The following is a 19,857-nucleotide window of genomic DNA, read 5'->3' on the forward strand; positions in this document are numbered from 1 at the left end:
ACATCTGGAGGGCCATGTTGGGGAAGGTTGTGCTCTTCCAATTAACCTTTTAAGAAAGCTGATGTACCTTAATCTAATATGCCACCGGATAGCTCAGTTGGTTAGTATCTATGTAAGCAGTTTGAGCTATGCTATGTTTATTTCTTCCTGTTTTCTCATATCAAGGTCACTTCCCAAACAAGGCGATGCCCTCTGCAGGAACTCTGCCGTGGCTACAGGGCATCTTCTGTAATATGAACAATCCTTGCTTCAAAAGCCCAACCCGTGGAGAGTCTCCAGGTGTCGTATCAAACTACAATAATTCTATGTAAGCTGACAGCGTCTCTTGCATCTTGGGGAGGGGGAGAAATCTGCCCATGTTATAGGCTTCCATGTTCTACTGTGAAATTGTAGCTGAGGGCCATAACTTAGTGGTAGGGCGTTTGCAGAAAGTTCCTGGCAGTTCAGTCTTCAGCATCTCCAGGGGAATAGACCAATTAACTATGAACCCCAAAATTAGACAGAGAATGTCCCCTGTCTAAAAACCTGGAGAACCACAGTCAGGCAGTGTGGACAGTGCTTGGCTAGATGTGCCAATGCTTCGATTTTGTATAAGGCACCTTCCTGTGTTTCTGTGCTCCCTAACGTTGCCTCTGATATATGACTGCATGAAAAACAGCCCCCTGATGAGCTCACAAAGTGTGACCCAATTTTGTGTTGTGAAAAAACTAGTAAATAGGAGGCTAGGTAGAACTCATGTGACACAGGCTTATTTCTCTTATTGTTTTTTATCGGTGACTTTAAATATTGTTGCTGCCTACTCTGTGATTTAGACGAAGGGCAGGTTACACTGCGTACACAGCATACATTTAAATCACATGGCCTCCCCCTAAAGGATCCTGGGAACTGTAGTTTGTTAAGGGTGTTGAGACTGTAGTTTTGTCCCCAGGATTCTTTGGGGTTGGTGGAGAATGTGGTTTTAATCTCTTTTGATTTTATGGTGTGGATGGGACCATCATGGTAATGGGGTCAGGTGAAGGACACAGCCCCATCACCAGGGTTGAAGTTAAGAGTCAACTGCTTGTCCAGTCACCCTGCTTGTAAATGTAAGGAGGGGGTACTATCTTGTCCTCAGGGTTATATGTCATATTTTTTCCATAGCCCTGTTGGTGGGCATAAGTAGAAAGGCGTAGCATAGCTCACCCGCAGGTTGGAGGACTCCAGTCTGATGGGAAAGGCAACTGGCTGCTGTGATTACTTTCTCCACACATGTGCCCAGCAATGCTGCCTGCTACCATGATATGGACCTCCTTTGGGAAATGCAGCAATCCACGCTAAGCAGTCTTTCTCCTCCTCCTGCTCCTCCACCTCCTTCAGTTTAGCAAGAGTGTACAAAGATGCTCAAGAACTTTTGCTGAATGCACACGCAACAGAACTGGGCCAACTCTGGGAAGAACTACGCTCCATGACCCAGTTTATGGAAACCATGAGGACAAATCCCGAAAGGATTGCAGGTAATAATAGTTCTCTGTCATTTGGAGAAAAGCTGTTAATTATTTCCTTGCTCAGAAGATAAGCAGCGGTCACACATTTTCAACTTGATTAACCTGCAGTTTGTGCCAGTGACACAGCAATGAGACTCCCAGTCCCTCACTCCAGGTGCCTCTGGTCTCTGCTGCTTCCCTTCCCATCTGCTATCATATCCACCTGCCTGTCTCAGCTCCCAGCTTCCACAATTCACATGGGCTCAGATTCTCACTTGACTTTGCCTCTTGGTCAGTGGTGAAAGTCTGGTCCTCCCCGGTGTTCTTGAGCCACACTTCCTACACTTCCTGGCCCTTTGTGCTCTTAACCTGAGACCCTTCCACTCCCCTTCATCTGTGCCAACAGCTTGTGCAAATACAGCAGTAATCCATTCACTCATTTGGTCAATGGACACAGTAATTTCTTTTCGGTTCAATTCTATACACGGCTATTGGGCTTAGGTTGGTTGGTGTGTGTGTATGTAGCAGGGATGGGGAAATTGAAGCTCTCCAGCTGTCGTAGAACTACAACTCCCATGATATCTGACTTTGACTATGCTGGCTGGGGTTGAGTCTGGAGAGCTGCAGGCTCCCCATTCCCGTTGCCCATGATTGCAGCCTTCATCCACAAGTTAGATTTTTTGGGTCAGTGACACATCAAATCCAGACAACTCTACAGCACGCTGTCACAATGCAGGTTACAGGAGACCCCATTGTAACTCATCAAGCCAAAGAGCACTTTATGTTGCCTGCAGGGACTGCAGAAAAAGGGTAGGTGGTTCAGTGTCGTAGCTACCGGAGGGTGGGGAGCTAGCTGGGTATTTTTGCCCTAGGTGAAGCCTCCAGAGGGAAGCCACTGAGGCTCCCAGCCTCTGTGTGTGTGTGTGTGTGTGTGTGTGTGTGTGTGTGTGTGTGTGTGTAAGCTAATGTGCATGCAGAGAGCGCCAAACTGGGTCTTTGACCCAGGTGAAATAAAGTCTAGTTTCGCCCCTGGGTAGGTAAAGCTGGTGAGCTGCATTCTGCTTGGTGGGTCACAAATTGCATAGGCCTTCATGGGTTGGTTGAGCACCAGCACAAAGTCCATGTCTGGTCAACTGTTCCCTAAGGACATGCTTTTCTTGTTAAAGAGGTTGTTGACCCGCTTGCAGGCTTATGATCAATGGTGAAAATGAATGTGACAACAGATTCTTACTAATCTTTCAGTTCTGTCAGAGATTTTGGCTGCTTACCTCTGTCCACTCTGATGAGAGAGCAGATGCAGATATTCTGAGCCTTTTTTTGCAGGTTTTTGAAGAGTAGGAGTAGGAGTAGGCTCCTAAGGAGTAGGCTCCTAAGAAAGCTCCTAGAAAATTAGGCCACAGCAGGTTCTCCTGTTTGATTGGGAGAAGTCTACTCTGTAGTTTACTTAGCATAATGATTAATCCAGCCCTGGTCATGAGAAACTAATTGGAGGAATTCGGGACTCCCTACAAGGAAGCAGGTCTTTGGGAGGTGAACTGAAGAAAGAGATTACAAAACCATTTCTCCTTGAGTAAGTGACTGAAAACACACACACACACACACACACACAGACAGAGACACACACACCAAATTACAAAACACTCAAGAGCTTTGAAGCTCACAGTTCCAGGGCCACACTCCAGGCCTTTTTTTGGAACTTTCTTCCATTCTTTGAAATCCCAGGTCTGCATTTTATGAGCACGCCAACCCCATTCAACATTCAGAAAAATAAACAAGCGTGGTCCAAATGCCAAGTCTCTTGTGTAATGTGCAATACAACTGTCATTTCACATTCAGGCACCTTTTTAAAAATAAAATAAAGAGTCTTAAACGCTGTTTGTTTTTTAAATGAATGCACTTCTTTTAGGCCAGTATTTCCCAAACTTCTTAAGTTCACCCCCTGCCCTCCATTTCAAACTTATTCTACCTCCTGCCTCTCTCCCAATCCAGCACTGCCTAGTACGAGTGTGGAGCAATTCTCACATGGTTCCTGCTGTGCAGCGATTTCGATGTGGATAGGGCCTGCATTGGCATTAGGCAGCGGAATAGAGCAAAACGTTTCTGGCGCTTCCTAAAACGGCATATCAGGAAGCACCGTTGGAACAAAGCGGATGTTTCTTCTAAATTTGGCTGAGAATGATGGGGCAATTGAGGGAGCTGTCAGCCCCACATGATTCAGTGTTGATCCTCTGCTAGAGGGCATGATTCACCCACACCTTGGCTGATGGGGAGAAGAAAGCCTGTTTCAGCATCTTATCTCCCCTTTCGGGTGTCCCACTTTCTCCCAAGGGGACCCAACCCCACTAGTTCGAGTACTAGTGTTTTTAGACAAAGCTGATGTGTAATGCAGGCAGAGGAATAGAGCAACAGCTCTGGGAAATTAATCTCTCTATCTTGATTACTTTTGTTCTATGTATGTCTCAACTCCTCAGTTGTAACTTCTCAGTTGTAACTTCTTTAAATAATATTGTAATAGGCAATATTTTCTGGGGGGGAAAGGTGGAGGAACTCACCATGAAAGTTGTTTGTTTGTTTGTTTGTTGTTTGGTTGCAGGCCCAGTCACAGTGCCATACACACACACACACACACACACAGGCAGTGTCTAAATGTAAGATGTGATTAATAACCTCAAGCAGACAATGATTTGGATTAGAAAAGGGCACAACTTTATTGATTACAGATTTTTTTGGCTCAGGCATTGGGTGCATATCAGGCACAGGCAAACTCGGCCCTCCAGATGTTTTGGGACTACAACTCCCATTACCCCTGACCACTGGTCCTGTTAGCTAAGGATGATGGGAGTTGTAGTCCCAAAACATCTGGAGGGCCGAGTTTGCCTATGCCTGGTGTATATCCATTCCAGCCCCCGCCCCAAACATAAAATTAATTAATTTTTAAAAGGTAAGAACCTCAGTGTCCTCCAAGTTCCTGCTCAAAAAAACCCTTGCCCTTAAAGCACATTTTCCCCTCAAAGAATTCTGGGCACTGTAGTTTTACCCTTCCCAGAGTTACAATTCCCAGCAACCCTTAACAAACTCCCGTTCCCAGAATACTTTGAGGGTGTGCTTTGAATGTGCTTTAAAGGTATAGTGTCTACGCAGCCTTCAAAGCCCTTGGCATGCATTATCTCACAATTTTTTACCACAATCTTGTGAGGTAGGCCAGTGGAGTTGGGTGCGGACCCAAGAGTCAGAAACAGTGGTTTCCTTAAAGCCATGGAATGGATTTGTGGTTCTAGCTCAAGCTCAACCACTGTACGGGCTTTCTTAAAGCCACTATGGTGCACCAACTCTTAATAGGCCTCTTGTCCTTTTTGTCTTCTTCACCCAGGAAGAGGCATACGAATCCAGGACATCCTGAAAAATGGGGAGAACCTAACTAAGTTTCTGCGTGAAGATGCACGTCTTCCTGACATGGTGGTTCACCACCTGATGAATGCTCAAGTCAGACCTGAACAGGTGAGTCTTGTAAATATTACAGCAAACGCACTCATGTAAATATTCTTACAGTATTTTTCTGCTGTCAGTACCCATAGGTTCTTAAGGCAATGCATAGGCAATAAAATAACGCAATTTTAAAAGCAATTAAACTTGCTTAAAAACCAGCCACCTTGAATGACAAAACTATAAACAAAAGCTCTGAAGGGAAGGGCTGTAGCTCTGTGGTTGATCGTCTTCCTTGCATCCAGAAATTTCCATGTTCAATCCTCGGCATCTCCTGGTAGGGCTGCAAAGGACACCCACCTGAAACCCATTTAGCACTGCTGCTAGTCAGGATAGAAAATACTGCGCTAGGTGGGCCAGTGGTCTGACTGTATAAGACACCTTCCTATGCTCCCATGATCCTGACAGCCAGCAATGGTTTATGCAACTATACTGCAGAATAAGTTATAAATGTCAAAGAACACCTACAGATCATTAATGAATTGCCTTCTGGAGTAAGAACACCTTCACCAGTACTCAAAAATGAAGGAACAGGGACCCTGGGTGGGCCTTCGTTGGAAGTGAATTATACAGAGCAGATGCCATAATGGAAAAGACTCAGTCCCTGACCATCACTCCTGTCATCTGGGAAAAAGGTGGTACATGGAGCTGCATCTCTCCTATAGGCTTCAGGCAGCCCCCCCCCCCAAAAGGCACGCAGGATAATGTTTTTAATAAGATATGTAGGACTGTGTAGCCTCAAGAATAAAAGAGCCCATATCTGACAACCCAATAAATCAGTTGACTCTAAGGTTTGACCATGGTTAGTGCTAACCAATTGCTGTTCTCTTAACCCTGGTTAAGATCACAGGTGTATAGTAGAAGCCCATAAAGTTTAGCTTATCTTGCCTATTATTGTTCTCCGCCCCCCAAAAAGTGTGTGTAGGAGACTTGCTTTTCACTATGCAAGCTGAGTGGATGGAGAAAATGTTTTAGCCATGCCTCAGTCATGTGGCTGGTCAGAGCAGATGTTTACACAGCCACAGGGAACACAAGCTATGGTTTGCAAACACTGTTTAAACAATAGTTTCTAGGCGATCGCTTAAGAGGAAATGCATTGCCACAAAAGAGGAACTGTGTTCCCCCACAAGAGAGGGTACAAGCTTGTACAAAATTTGCACATGCTAATTTATATGTGTGGATGCAAATGCAGAAATAAGTGCTGTAATTTAAACAAAGTAAAATACATCTTAGCAGTAGGAAAGACTTTGACCAGCAGGTGACATGTATGCCTGCTCAGTCTACAGTTCAAATGGCAGCTGCTGCTGAGTAACTTAAAAGCTATAGACTTAGCTTGAATATAGTCATGACCACCTTAAACTACCCTATTGGTTTCACATCCTGGTTTGCAGCAAATCTTTAACCATTGGCTTGGTAATGAGACATAATACTTTGCCATTCTTCCAAAGCAATCCATGACTAAGGCACAAATATTACCAGAAGTTGCCTTTATTGCTTTTGAGGCCTGAAGAGGCTGATGCTCAGTCATGGATACATGCCCAGTAAGGAAATTTTCATCCATGACTAGACCTGGCTTGGGCTCCCTCTGTGGTTGTCTATGCATCACTTTATCTCAATAGAAGTGTGAATGGGACCCCAATGCCCATGTTGGAGGAATGTTGAAAATCCACCACTCCTGATGTCAGTGAGGGCAGAGGTGGAAGGGCATTGTCAGGGCATTGTTCCAGGTGAATAGACTGGACCCTCGGATGACAGATCTCCTGTCTTGAATGCTCACCAAAATAATAGCACTTCGGCCAAAAAAAAAATAAAAAAAAATCCTTTGGTGGAAAATTGCAATCCCAGGTTATCTCCCAGCATTTCCTCCTCACAGATAGTTTGTGTGTGATTCAGTCCAGGCTGCCATTGCCCCCTTCTGTCCTTGTGGCTTGGGAGCTGTGAGAAGAATGTTGCACTTTTGAATGAGGCCGGCTGAATCAGATCTCTGGAACGAAAGCCTTTCTGACCGTGTGAGAGTGCAGGGAGAAGGAGGGAAGGACTCCAGCTGTCTGGGCACAATCCCTTTTTCTTTATTTCCCCCTTTTTTCATTTTTGCTGTACAATGCCCAAATCTGGGAAATGTGTGTGGCTGTTTGTGGCCAGCAGGAGATAGAATTAATGAGCTTGCTTTTCACTTTTCACTCCTTTGGGGTTTTGAAAATTGTAGGTGGCTTGCATGATCATTTGCTGGATTGTTCAGCTGATTGGGTTCTGACCGGAGCTGTAGGAAGCTCCCTGGCAGCTCTCTGAATTGCACAGAAGAAAGCATTTTATTTTTTTTACCCCTGACAGCCTTGAAAAAAAAAAAAAAGTTAGGTTCTATGTGATGTGAAAGCCAGCAGTCTTTACCAGCACAAGTAGTTTCAGTGAAATAATAAAATCCTATCTCTCCTGCTCTTTTATTTTAACAAATAACAAATCCTGCAGGGCCCAGTGTTGGTGACTTTGGGCACTCACCAGTCTTCTTTTGATGGGTGTTGAAAATACCAAGACACCAGTGTGTTCAATGGCAAGACAGTCTTAACACCCTGCTAAAGAAACCACAGTTGAGTTCTAAGAATAGCATGTTGGCCATCTCATCATGTATTCTTGTAAGGGTGCTTACTTGGCTAAAAATCAAACGGATTTCAGCACCTGAATAGTGAAGCAGAGTTCTTGATCGTAATTTATCAGAGTGTGCTTGTACACACTAATGAGTGTGAACCCTCATTAATACAGAGTATACATTAACCTACATCCCATTCCCTTGTCAAAGTGGCCCTTGGGTTGCTGACCCAGGTCTGCAGATCTCCATTGTGATTCTTAGGGCTCATCTACACGCAGTCAGCCATCCGAGTAATAAACATTTTCACGGACTGCAGCATAGTCTAAAGATGGGTGAGGAGGTGGCATGTTTCAATAGTCTCACATGAAAATCCCCAAAGATAGAAAATTAGTATGGCAGGGGTGCGGGTAGGCTAGAACCCTTCTCCCTGATGCCTAGCTTTCTTTGTGCAGTGTTTTTCACGTAAGAGGGAGCATGCCGTCATTCAGTCCTGTATTCCCGCCCCCATCCCCATTCTGTAGCAGCAAAGCCATGCCATCTGCAATTCAATTTTTAAGACTGTCCGGTGTTCATCTGGAAATGTATCTAAATGTACAATGCACATTTCTAGTTGCAAAGCAACTTCCTGTTTCCAGTTGACCAGAAGCTGCTCTTGGAGCTACGCTTTGTGAACGGATGTCATTACCATGGGATGCTTTGATGCTGCTTTGCCCACTGTTAATCATATATCCTGTTCACCTCCTCCTGTTTAAATGCCATTCTGGAGAATGAAAAGAGGATACTGGTCAAACTAAGGCCTGTTTACGAGCATCTGAACCTCTTTTTTCTGCAAAGGGTTGAGCACAGCTGAAGCGCTGACCTCACAGCACCCTGGGAGTGCAGGAAATGACACACACTTGCTCATGAAAGCTAAACCTAATCTAGAGGCCACCTAACTGAGAAAATATTTTGTTCCTCATCTCGAAAGTGCTCAGTGAACAATGGCATGCTGATAAAATTACTGGAATGTATTTCTCAACTGCTGCTTTGAGGCTGCAGGGCAGATAACAGGCAGCTTTTGACTCCCAGAAGAAAAATGGTGGGGGGCGGGGCGGGTAAGGTTGGCTATAGTCAGAACTACCAGGAAAACTGTATGGAGAGGTGTAATATTTTTCTAACTCTGCTCTTCTGGGACATTTTCTGAATTGGGCCTCTGTTTGATGAAGCTTCTGCACATAAAGGACATCTTATGGGCTTGTGGTTAATTTCAGTAAGCTGATGTATAATCTTGTTTTCATTTCTGTGTCCTAACACAAGGTTGTTTTCTGATGTCCTTGGCCCATCCATCATGGGGAACACAGATGTTATTTATTATTGATCTCAGTGCTTTTTATCCTGCTGTTCTACACCAAAGTGTATTTGTGACAATCACAGAAGCTGCAAATTATTTCAGAAAATAAAAACATCATAGAGAAAAACCAACAGTAAAACAATAATTGTTAGCGGCATTCCTCCCGCCCCCCAGCAATCTAAAAGATAGCTGCTCGGGTTTCATCCAAATTATGTATTAAAAATAATAATAAATCTTAGCCAAAGGAATACAAATTCTGCAGCAATAGTCTATGACCTGTACAGACACTGAAAATTATTGCATGCTTGCATCATTTATTTTATTATGCACCATTTATCCTGCAGTGTTTGCTATTCTACATAATTTATACTGGCTACAGTAATCATTTGGGCGGGGGACCAGGTGCCAGCCCCTTTTATTTTCCCAAGCTTCTTAATCTGAAATATATTTTTAGTACCTTTAAGTTCCATTGTACAGACTTTAACGACAGATAGGTCATTCTCAGACTGCGTGCGTGTTATTGGCTTAAATAGTAGCTACATTGTTTTTTTCTCTTTTTGGTTTAAAAGCTTTTTTGGGAGGGGTAAACATATCAAAACATCACATTTCCTATAAAACTACAGGATAGATATGGATCGCAGCTAATGTGTGTGTACACAGCCCTCTGCTGCTGTTTTTATTTTGTTTTAGGCTTATTTTCATATTGTACTTATGGTTTTGTTTTATTTTTACTTGTAAACATAAATAAGAAGAGCCTGCTGCATAAAACCAGTGGCCCATCTACTCCAGCCTCTTGTTACCACAGTGGCCAACCATATATCTGTGGGAAACCCACAAGCAGAATTCAAGCACAAGAATGTTCTCCCCTCCTGTGGTTCCTAGCAATTGATATTAAGAAGCATTCCTGACTCCAACTGTGGAGGCAGAGCACAGCCATCATGGCTAGTAGCTTTCGACAGTCCTCTTCTCCATGAATTTGCCTAATTCTCTTTTAAAGCCATCTAGGTTGATGGCCATTACTGACTCTCATGTGAGTGAGTTCCATAGTTTAACTATGCACTGCATTAAGAACATTGTTTTATTTGTCCTGAATATTCAACATTCAATTTCATGAAAAGTTACCCATGCACTTCGCATGTCGAAATCCTGAGGCCACCCCCTCATTGATGAATGAGACACAAGGACACAGATATTAGGTTAATGTTATTGGGCAAATTTAGGCCACAGCTTTATTGGTTACAGAATGTGAGCGGTATTGGCTTAGGCACTGGAACTGACTTGACTATATCTGACTCCTGCCTGAAGAAGTGTGCATGCACACGAAAGCTCATACCAAGAACTAACTTAGTTGGTCTTTAAGGTGCTACTGGAAGGAATTTTTTAATTTTGTTTTGACTCCTGCCTGTCATGCAGGGAGTCCTGTAAGGGTCAACCACCAGTAGGGGGAGCCCCGTCGGTGCAAATCAACTCGAGCTCCCCCTGGGTTCCCGACGGGGTCATGGCATGGCCCTAGCCTCACCCCAGGCTTCAGACAAGATCCACACCCCCAGATTCCTTTAACGGAATACCCTTAAGCTTGGAGGGGCAGGTGATGGCCACACCTCCCCTCCCCATCATAAGATCAACCAATGCCTAACCGCCAAACCTTACAAAGTTGTGACGATTGCTACGAGGTAGGCGAAAACCAAATGTCCCAAGCCAATTTGCCAAGTGGAAAAATTCCTACCAGGCCCCTCAATGGCGACCAACCGAGGTCCATAGCAAGACCTGAAAATAGGGAGGGCAGGCAGGAGATCAAGGAAGTGCACCAGAAGGAAGTTATCTGGCTCAAGCCTTGGTTTAAATGGGTCACGGCCATGCCCCCCAGCCATCTGATTGGCTGGCTGGATCTATGACAAGTCTGGACCTCTGGGTGATAAGGGACTCTGCCCCCACCCCCGGAGGGGAGTGGGTGGCCATGTGGTCCACCGCAAGTCCTCCCCACTGGGAAGTGGAGCGGATTTCTCAACGCCATGAATTTTATAAATTCTATCACGTCGACTCCTACTTGCCTTTTGTCTATAAACTACAAAATTTCAACCTTTTTTTATAGGGAAGTTGCTGCATCCCCTCAATCATTTTGTTCAAAGGGCCATTCTGAGCCCTTTCCAACAGTGCAATATCCTTTTTGAGGTGAGGGTTGGCGAAAACTGCACACAGTATTCCAAATATGGTCACACCACAGATTTGTATAATGGCATTATGAGATTGGCAGTTTTATTTTCAGTTCTTCTCCTAATGATTCCAGGCATGGAATTTGCCTTTTTCACTGCTGCCACACACTGGGTCCTCATCAAGCTATCCACTACAACCCCAAGGCCTCATTCCTGGTCTGTCAATGCCAGTTCAAACCCCCTGAGCTTATATGTGAAATTTTATTTTATTTTTGCCTCAACTTGCAACACATTCTTACATTGAATTGCATCTGCCATTTCCCCACCCATTTGCTCAGTTTGAAGAGGTTCTTTCGGAGCTCTTCACAATCTCATTTTGTTTTGATGGCCCTGAACAATTTAGTATAGTCAGCAAACCTGGCCACTTCACTGTTCACTCCTAAATCCATAAGAGCAAGGCTTTTCCCTCCCAGCCGGAACTCGCTGGAACTCAGTTCTGGCACCTCTCAAGTGGGCGCCATTGCCATTCTAAGAGAATGAGGGAGGTGTTCATGCTGAGTTCCGGCAACTTTTTATCTAGAAAAATGGCACTAGTTTAAGGACAATTTTAAGAAAACAACACCACAGGTCCCAATACAGAACCTCCTGGAGAACTTTTGTTGTTGGGCAGTATATAAGTATTGAAAACAAACACAAATAAATAAAGGTCTGAGCTGTGCACTGAAGCGAACTGACAGCGATTCTCCACATTGATAAAGAATACGTATGGTTTGTCTTTTTTTTAATAATAATATTTATTGTTTTCTATTTTAACAATCCAGTAAGACCACATTAAACATTCCAAATTATACAAATTATACGATAATCAAACAGTCCAAATATTGTGCCAGATTATAAATTTTTGGCGGACTTCCCATGCTCCAAGGTCGGGGGGTTCTAATCTTGTATGGTTTGTCTTTTGCCTACAGTTTGCCTTTGGCGTCCCAGAGTTGACTCTGAAAGATATTGCCTGTAGCCAGGCCCTGCTGAATCGCTTCATTATCTTCAGCAGTCCAGGGGGCTTCCAAGCTGTGCACCAGGCAATGTGTGCCCTTTCCCAGGAGGACCTGCAGAAGGTCGAGGACTCTTTGTACGCCAACACAGACTTCTTCAAGCTTTTCCATTTGGTGAGTACTGGATGATCTTTTTAGATATGGTTACGTTTGTCTTGTTTTTCAAAATTCTTGTTGCTTGGATAGTAGTTCTGCTGCTGTATTTGTCCCAGAGGAAGAGGTAAAATGATTAGATGTTGTTATGTTGCTGGTCTCTGAGAAAAAGGAACCTTAGGTATGCTATACCTGTGGCCCAGCGCCATGGCAGGGGTCCTGTGGGATCCTGGTTAAGGATTCCTGTGGAAAGGAATGGCTATCTTGGAAGCGGGCACGGCTGACTGGCTGGAGTCCTGAACAGGTGTATGCCATCCTGCAGCATTTTTCTGCAGGGCAGGCGATCAATAGCTCAGTCAGTTTGAACCCCACATTGGGGAAAGGAGTCCTGCATTGCAGGGGGTTGGACTTGAAGACCCTTGTGGTCCCTTCCAGCTCTACCATTCTGTGATTCCATAAGAACTATCATTTCATTTTAATTGCTTAAACTTTTGCATAACTCTAGACTACATGATAGTAGGTTGTTGCCATTTTGAATTCATTTATGACATCTCTTACACTTAGTCCCTTTCCAGGACACATTTTTGTTTGTTTGCCCTTCATTTCACACTTGAGATTCTGCCAGAGTTTTATCTTCGGTATCCTTGAGCATGCCTTGCTCTCGTGAGCCGTCAAGATGCGGTTTGGCAGCATTTGTGGTTGAAAACTGGAATTTTGCTCATACTAGGTTTTCCCTGGGAAAGCGGTGGGACAAAATAATAAAATAAATCCACTTGGACTTGGACCTAGAAATCCTGTAGCTGTGCCTAGAACATGTGGCACAAAATGAAGTCTGGATGAGCCCTGGGGTTGTGCAGGCACCCACCCCATACTGTTAATGCACATGGCTGCCCCTAAAGGATCCTGGGAACTGTGATCTGTTCAGATTGCTGGGAATTGAGTGCCACACATGTAACAAACTGCTCACTAAAAATGCACTAACAAACTTCCATGCCAGCAGTGACTGCAGGTTATTTTTACTCATTAGACTATGGGGAGGTAAAGAACGGAAGGGGGAAGGGTTCAGTACCTCCCTTCCTTTTACAGTTAACATAAGACACTCCGCTTCCCCCTTCTTTCAGCAGGGATGGCCTGCTGAAAAATACACATGTGCACACCGCCATTATATCTTAATTGCCCCTTCATGTATATCTGCTGATGTAATTGTGGTTGATGTGGGTTGTCCTGTCCCCCGCCGCCTGCTACCAGCCTTTCCTTCTTCATTCCCTGAATTCAAGGAGGTGTGGTGTGCGACGTATCTGAAAGATGATATGTGGTTAAACCCTTAAGGGTTTTATTAAGGAGGGAAAATTAAACATTAAAAGAGAGAGAGAGAGAGAGAGAGAGAGAGAGAGAGAGAGAGAGAGAAGGGTAGGGCAAGAGCTGCAAAACTACAGGTGGGAGACAGAGAAGGAATGAGAGTTGGGCTGGTGGAATGAATACTTGGGGTGGTTTTACGGTTTGAGGAAGAGCCAGGGTGCGTCCAGATGTGACTATTGTGGAACTGGTGCTGCTTACACACACAAGTTTTTTGCAGTGTCTTTGTGTGATGTTGTTGTAATCATCAATACAATAGCTCATACCTTCAGAAAACTTTTAATCCGGATTTCCTCTTTCTGTGGAAAATCCAATGAGTAAAAATAACCTGTTATATTTTGGCAGCCACTTCTGGCATGGAAGTTTGTTAGAGCTTATTCTTTTTAAGTGAGTAGTTTGTCATGTGTGTGATGAATGATGTTTTAGTTAGTGGCCTCTAATGATAACAGCCTCTACTTCTGTTTGCTCCTCACCTGTGTGCAACCTAGTCTTCCCATGTTCAACACTCTAACCATTTTGCAGAGGGACAAAACAATGATAATGCAGCAGAGGCATTCTGTTAACTTTCGCCCACTTAGGCATGGGCTTTTGTGGACAGCAAATAGCAGACAGCAGTGAATATCCATGACTGTAAAAACAGAAGTGAATGGAAGTGAATGCATGAAATGCACACACAGAAAAATTGGCCCCAAATTGTGATATGAAGCCCCTGTCAGTAAGGAGTCAGAAGCGGGATGGAGGGGGATTTCTACTAGATCTTTTTCCTTGGGAAAAGTTTGCAAGATCTTGCCAGCAGATTGATGTGGGGGTGAAGGGGAAGATTTGGGGAGAAGGTTATATGACTGGAGTGTTCACTACACATTCACACAGAGAATAGTACAGTTGTGTGTGTGTGTGTGTGTGTGTGTGTGTGTGTGTGTGTGTTTTCTTTCTGGCAAAGCAAAGGGTAGAGCTGAAGGAGGAAAGGCTGTGTTTACAAATGTCAGAGTCAGCACATTCTTCAGATTTCCTCCAGAAGTGTTCAGCAGACTAGTACCAGGGACGGAAAATGTGGGCAGTGGGAATCAGCCAAGGCTGTTATGTGGAGGCCCAGGCAGAATGTGAGGAGGGCAGAGCAAAACGTATCCACAGGACTGCTTTCGTGTTTATGTTGGATGTCATTGTGCGTTGCAAAACTTTTCAGGTGAGCGGAAGGCATAGCAGAGTCTTAATGATCTCTCCATCGTTCTGCCTTCAGAGGCTACAGAGAAAACATCAACAGTAGCTCGGGGCTGTTTGGGTTACAGGCGTTCCTGTTCACTGTACACGACAGGTTATAAATACCAGCATGTGTGCACCGTAAAACTGTCAATTTGTCAGGTCCCTGACAGCCTGAAAGTGATCTGTGCTTTTCTCCCATTCTGTGTTAGTCTGCTGCCTGCAGCAGAATAGCTAGTCCCCGCACAAACCTTTTCAACTTTCAATCTGATTTAGGGCTTTTTACAACTCTGCCCCAAGGATATGAAATCTGAACTTTGCCTGCAAAGCAAATACTCTGGTGTCAGAGTTTACCTCAGCCTACACTCGGGTGAATGATTGTTGCCCCCTGGAAGGGAATGCATTGTTATGGTTTGAAGGTAATTCTGGCATTGATTTCCTATCTTTAACCTCTGAGGTAAGATAGGCAGGGCATCGGCAGAGCTACTGTGAAGAAATTGACCACAGATACTGGTGGGCCTCAAAATGAGCTCACAATTTGGCCATCACCTCAACTCTTCAGTCATTTTGGAAGCTGCCTTATACCAAGCCTTATACCATATACCTCATTATATGAACATGAAAAGAGTCTGCTGGATCAGGCCAATGATCCTGCATCCTGTTCTCACAGTGTCCAGCAAGCAGGATACGAGCACAAGAGCACTCTCCCCTCCTGTGTTTTCCAGTAACTGACATTCAGGAGTGTTGCTGCCTCTAGCTGTGGTCACATGAAAAATCAAATTCTTCCGAGACGTTCTAAAGGATGGTTGAATATTTTAACTAATCCAAGTCACTGGTGGGAGTGTGGGAGTGTGTGACAGAGCAAGGAAATGAACAGAGAGCAATATGGATTAGGCGAATTCTTAAAATTCCTTGTTCGCCCTGCAAAATCACTCACCGCAAAATTTCCTGGTCTGACTGGACTTTCTCATAAGGTGACAGGCCATGAATACTAGAGAGGCCTCCCTTGTAATCTATGGTATGTGTGATGCCACAGAATGATGCATTCTGAAATAATTTCAGCAAGCCAGAAAGACGATACCTGCAGGGTAAAAAGGGAGTGGATCATGTTTGGAATATGTGATTCCCCACAGCCTGCAGGGTGGGAACAAAAGCAACACCGCTCATGCTTTCTTCTTGCACATCCAGGAAAAGAAGTGGAAGTCTTTCAGATGTCGCAAGATCTTGGCCAGCACCACAGGGTCCAATCCACTTTGCCACATCTAGAAATGCTTGTCCCCTAATAGGATAGCTATATTGTTGGGTGGCAAGCATGGAATCAGGTCTGTTTCCATTGCTTTCCATAACAAACTCAATCATCTGATCATGGTCCTGCTGCTGTTATCCTGAGTTCATCACATATTGCTTGCTGGCTTAATGGTCAGTAAACAGAAGCAGTAGTGGTGCATGTTTTGGGACAGTGGCAAAATCAGGGCTATGAGTTGGCATCCTATGCTGAAAGCAGCCCTTGTAGAAATCAGTAACCTGCTTGTAAACCATGAGATTTGATGAATATGCATGTGCTACAAAGTACAAACTTTAGATACTCTGCAGAATGTGCTCCATTCGTGGATAGATAATGTACTAAACAAAGTCAAATGAAAACTGATCAGCCTAGGCACTGTATGCAAATCCTAGGAATTCTGTAGATTTCCAAGTAAAATCTAAAATGTTTCCAAGTTAGGAAACATGAGGACACATGGAAAGGCATCGTGCTTTCCTTAGGCATTGCATCGTTGATAGAATCATAGAACTGTGGAGTTGGAAGGGACCCTGAGAAAAATCTCCATCAGTGCAGGAATCACAACTAAAATATTCATGACAGATGGACATACCAACCTCTGCTTTAAAACCTCCAGCAAAGGAGAGTCCACCACCTTCCAAGGGAGTCTGTTCCATTGTTGAACAGCTCTTACCTTAAGTTCTTCGTGATGATGATCCTAGGAATTCTGTGGTTGAGATTAAACAACAAGAAGTCATGATTATTTGAGCCTGTATGAATTTTGTGTTCAGGGTGTGTTAGGGTTTCAGGACCAACCCAAACCATTTTGCTGCCTGAGATGAAGGACAAGGTGGAGCCACCCCACCCCCCATTCCATGTACACAACCTGACGGGATGGACAATTGCATCTTACCTTGAAACTTCCTCCACTCGGGCCAAGTACAGCAGGTTAGCTTACGAAGCACAGGGCAGGCCATACAGATCTATTTCTTTCTCTTCATCATTTTTTGCCTGAGGGGGTCTTTTCCCTGATTAGAGAAATGGCATTGACTTCTTGTAGAGAGTTGGAAAAGGGCAACTCGGATGACCAAGGCATTGGAGGTTTGGAAACACAGCCTAGGAGGCCAGCACAAGCTAGCTCCTGACTCTGAAAGCATTTAGGTAGATACTGGTCATGTCTCACCAGCATTCACTTTTCTTTTACAGCTTCCCACCGTGTTAGACGGCAATGCTCAAGGTGCTGATCTACAAATGTGGGGACGAGTGCTTTCTAATGTGTCCCAAGCCGTGCAAGAGGTAACACTTTAGCATTGTGGGGTATGGAAAAGAGTGCAACTGGCATAAAAATTGAGTAAGGAACTTATAAGGAATTTGCGTTGGACACAGGCGGGCATCCTTATGCAGTGAATTTAAACATGCCAACTGCTTGGGCAGTATAATAATTTCACCCACTGGTTTTCCGTAATGCTTGTTCCGGCTGCCTGTGACTTATTAAGAAACCATGCATTATACAGATCTGCACCTTCAGTGTCCTGGTAACTGATTACATATTCCTCTATGTTAAACAAACCTGCAACTAAAAAGCTAGCTCAGCAGGAAGAAGACGAGGCTAGAATCTTACCCTCTGATGTGCACTAGCTTTTCATTTGAGCACACTATTTTCACATGAGGTAGAATTCCAAAATGGTTTTCACCATCTGAAGTTTGAAGTGGTGAAGTTCACTGTACAACCTACATTTCTGAATCCAGCTTCAGACTAACTAACAGTGATCTCTAATCTGATATATCCAGAACCTATATAGGACATCTGATAATACGCTGCTCTTTGTCTCCATGTATGAGGGTGCTGTTTCAGCTCATTCTCTGCTGTTATATACCTTGCCTGACTTCCAAACCTCCTTTTGGGTTTGGTCTACAGATTCCGTTGCTTATCTCTGCATGCCCACTTGATGATGATTAACAAGCAGCCCCTAGTAATGCACTCAGATGTGACTATCTTTAGTCTTCACATTCCTGATCAAACCTGCATCTTGCCTCAGTGCAGCTTGATACTTCTTTCAAACACCATAATACCAGTTCAGCACCTTTTTTTGTATTTAGGAGGGGCATAGCCAAAGATGTCCTTAATTAGAGTAGAAGAGAGCAGGAGCAGTTTGTTACTTTTAAAAAAGCAAAAAGCCTTGAAGAGGGCAAGTTTGCTGCAGTGGGCATATTGTTCAGCTTTATTATTCCTTTCTGTTCTTAGTATAACCATTCATTTAAAAACGCTTTGTTTCATTGCAGCTGGCACATAGGCCAAGTGTTCAGGACCTTTTATCGATCCTACAACCGCTTCTGCAAGATGGGGAGCCTGTGTCCTTATGGCAGCTGATGAGTTCATTATCTGATCTTCTCTGTGGCTACCCAGAGGGAGGTGGTTCCAGAATAATCTCTCTCAACTGGTACGAAGACAATAATTACAAGGCCTTCCTTGGGGTTGACTCCACGAAGAAGGAATCCATTTATGTATATGACAACACAACCAGTAAGTCCCCCACCCCCACCCCATTGGCTGTGCTTCATCTAGGCTTGTATTATAAGATTAAGATTGATAATGCCACTGTTATGCCATTACAGTGGTACCTCAGGTTAAGTATTTAATTTGTTCTGGAGGTCCGTTCTTAACCTGAAACTGTTCTTAACCTGAAGCACCACTTTAGCTAATGGGGCCTCTTGCTGCTGCCGCACCACCGGAGCCTGATTTCTGTTCTTATCTTGAAGCAAAGTTCTTAACCTGAAGCACTATTTATGGGTTAGTGGAGTGTGTAACCTGAAGCGTATTTAACCTGAAGCGTATGTAACCCAAGGTACCACTGTAGTTGTTTCAGGAATTTCACCTAACAACTTAATCCATGCAAAGGCATAAAGCAGCTAGAATCATTAGGGCAGGAACTTGTGTGTGTGTGTGTGTTTGCTAGCAATGCAAGGTTGCTGTCATTTTAAGATTTGCCTACATTACCTGAAAGAGGCGCTTCAGTGAGACAGACTCCAAAATTGGCATTACGGCCAGGGGTGGGGAACTCCAATGCGGCCTTCCCGGTCTATCTAGCCCCATTTCCCCCAAAACTTGGGTCTCCAGCTGCTTTTGTACTACAATTCCCAACATCCCTGAACACTGGTGTTGCTAACTAGGGATGGTGAGAGTTGTAGTCCAAAAACTGACCTGGCTCTTAGGAATCTTCTGAGGCCGTAGCCACAGTCTCCTCATTAGCTTTGCATCAGGCTGGAATGTGTCCTTGAGCTCTGATTATGCCTCTTGCTTGTCTGAATGGACAATACAGAGGTCCTCGTGGTTTGGAAGAAAGGAGGCGTGTGTGTGTGTAGAAACTCAGCTACTGTAAAGTTGACCTTTGTTGCTCCGTCCACTTTCACCTTGTTGTGAGGCCCTCAGAACGCTGACCAGAAGGGAGTGCTTCCCTAAGGTGGAAGAAGGTTCTCCACCCCTGCTATGTTAGGACAAGAGTGGGAAACCTTTTCCAGCATGCCACATTCCCTTGTGAACAGCCCTCATCATCTGGAGTAGCGTTTCTCAACTGTTGGGTTCACAGATGTTGTTGGACTACAACTCCTATCAACCATACGCAGCAAGGACAGCAGCCAGGGATGATGGGAGTGGTAATCCAACAACATCTGGGGACCCACGGTTGATAAAGGCTAACCTGGAGGCCACCACCACCGCCTAGATGGCACCAGTTTTGGAAAAGACTGCTTAGTTCTGCTGCTGCCGTTGAACTGCTGCTGTAAAATGAGCTCAGTAAACCCTGGAAATTCCGTCCTTTAGATTTCAGTCAAGTAGTATTACACTGCTCTTTTAACTAAAGGCATGGCGGCTGCATAGATGCAACC

General features: G+C 44.3%; 1 protein-coding gene across 1 annotated transcript in view; it reads left to right on the forward strand.

Annotated features, from left to right (window-relative positions):
• ABCA4 (ATP binding cassette subfamily A member 4) overlaps nucleotides 1-19,857 on the forward strand; it is a 101,765-nt gene that overhangs the window by 17,436 nt on the left and 64,472 nt on the right. Inside the window, exons 4-9 of the mRNA XM_081865624.1 lie at nucleotides 166-307; nucleotides 1,357-1,493; nucleotides 4,834-4,961; nucleotides 11,982-12,179; nucleotides 17,179-17,268; nucleotides 18,256-18,496. Coding sequence (XP_081721750.1) covers nucleotides 166-307; nucleotides 1,357-1,493; nucleotides 4,834-4,961; nucleotides 11,982-12,179; nucleotides 17,179-17,268; nucleotides 18,256-18,496 — 936 coding nt within the window. The remainder of the gene's footprint in view (nucleotides 1-165; nucleotides 308-1,356; nucleotides 1,494-4,833; nucleotides 4,962-11,981; nucleotides 12,180-17,178; nucleotides 17,269-18,255; nucleotides 18,497-19,857) is intronic.

The sequence above is a fragment of the Podarcis erhardii genome (genome assembly GCF_964252035.2).
Source record: "Podarcis erhardii genome assembly, chromosome: 6".
Taxonomy (NCBI): Eukaryota; Metazoa; Chordata; class Lepidosauria; order Squamata; family Lacertidae; genus Podarcis; species Podarcis erhardii.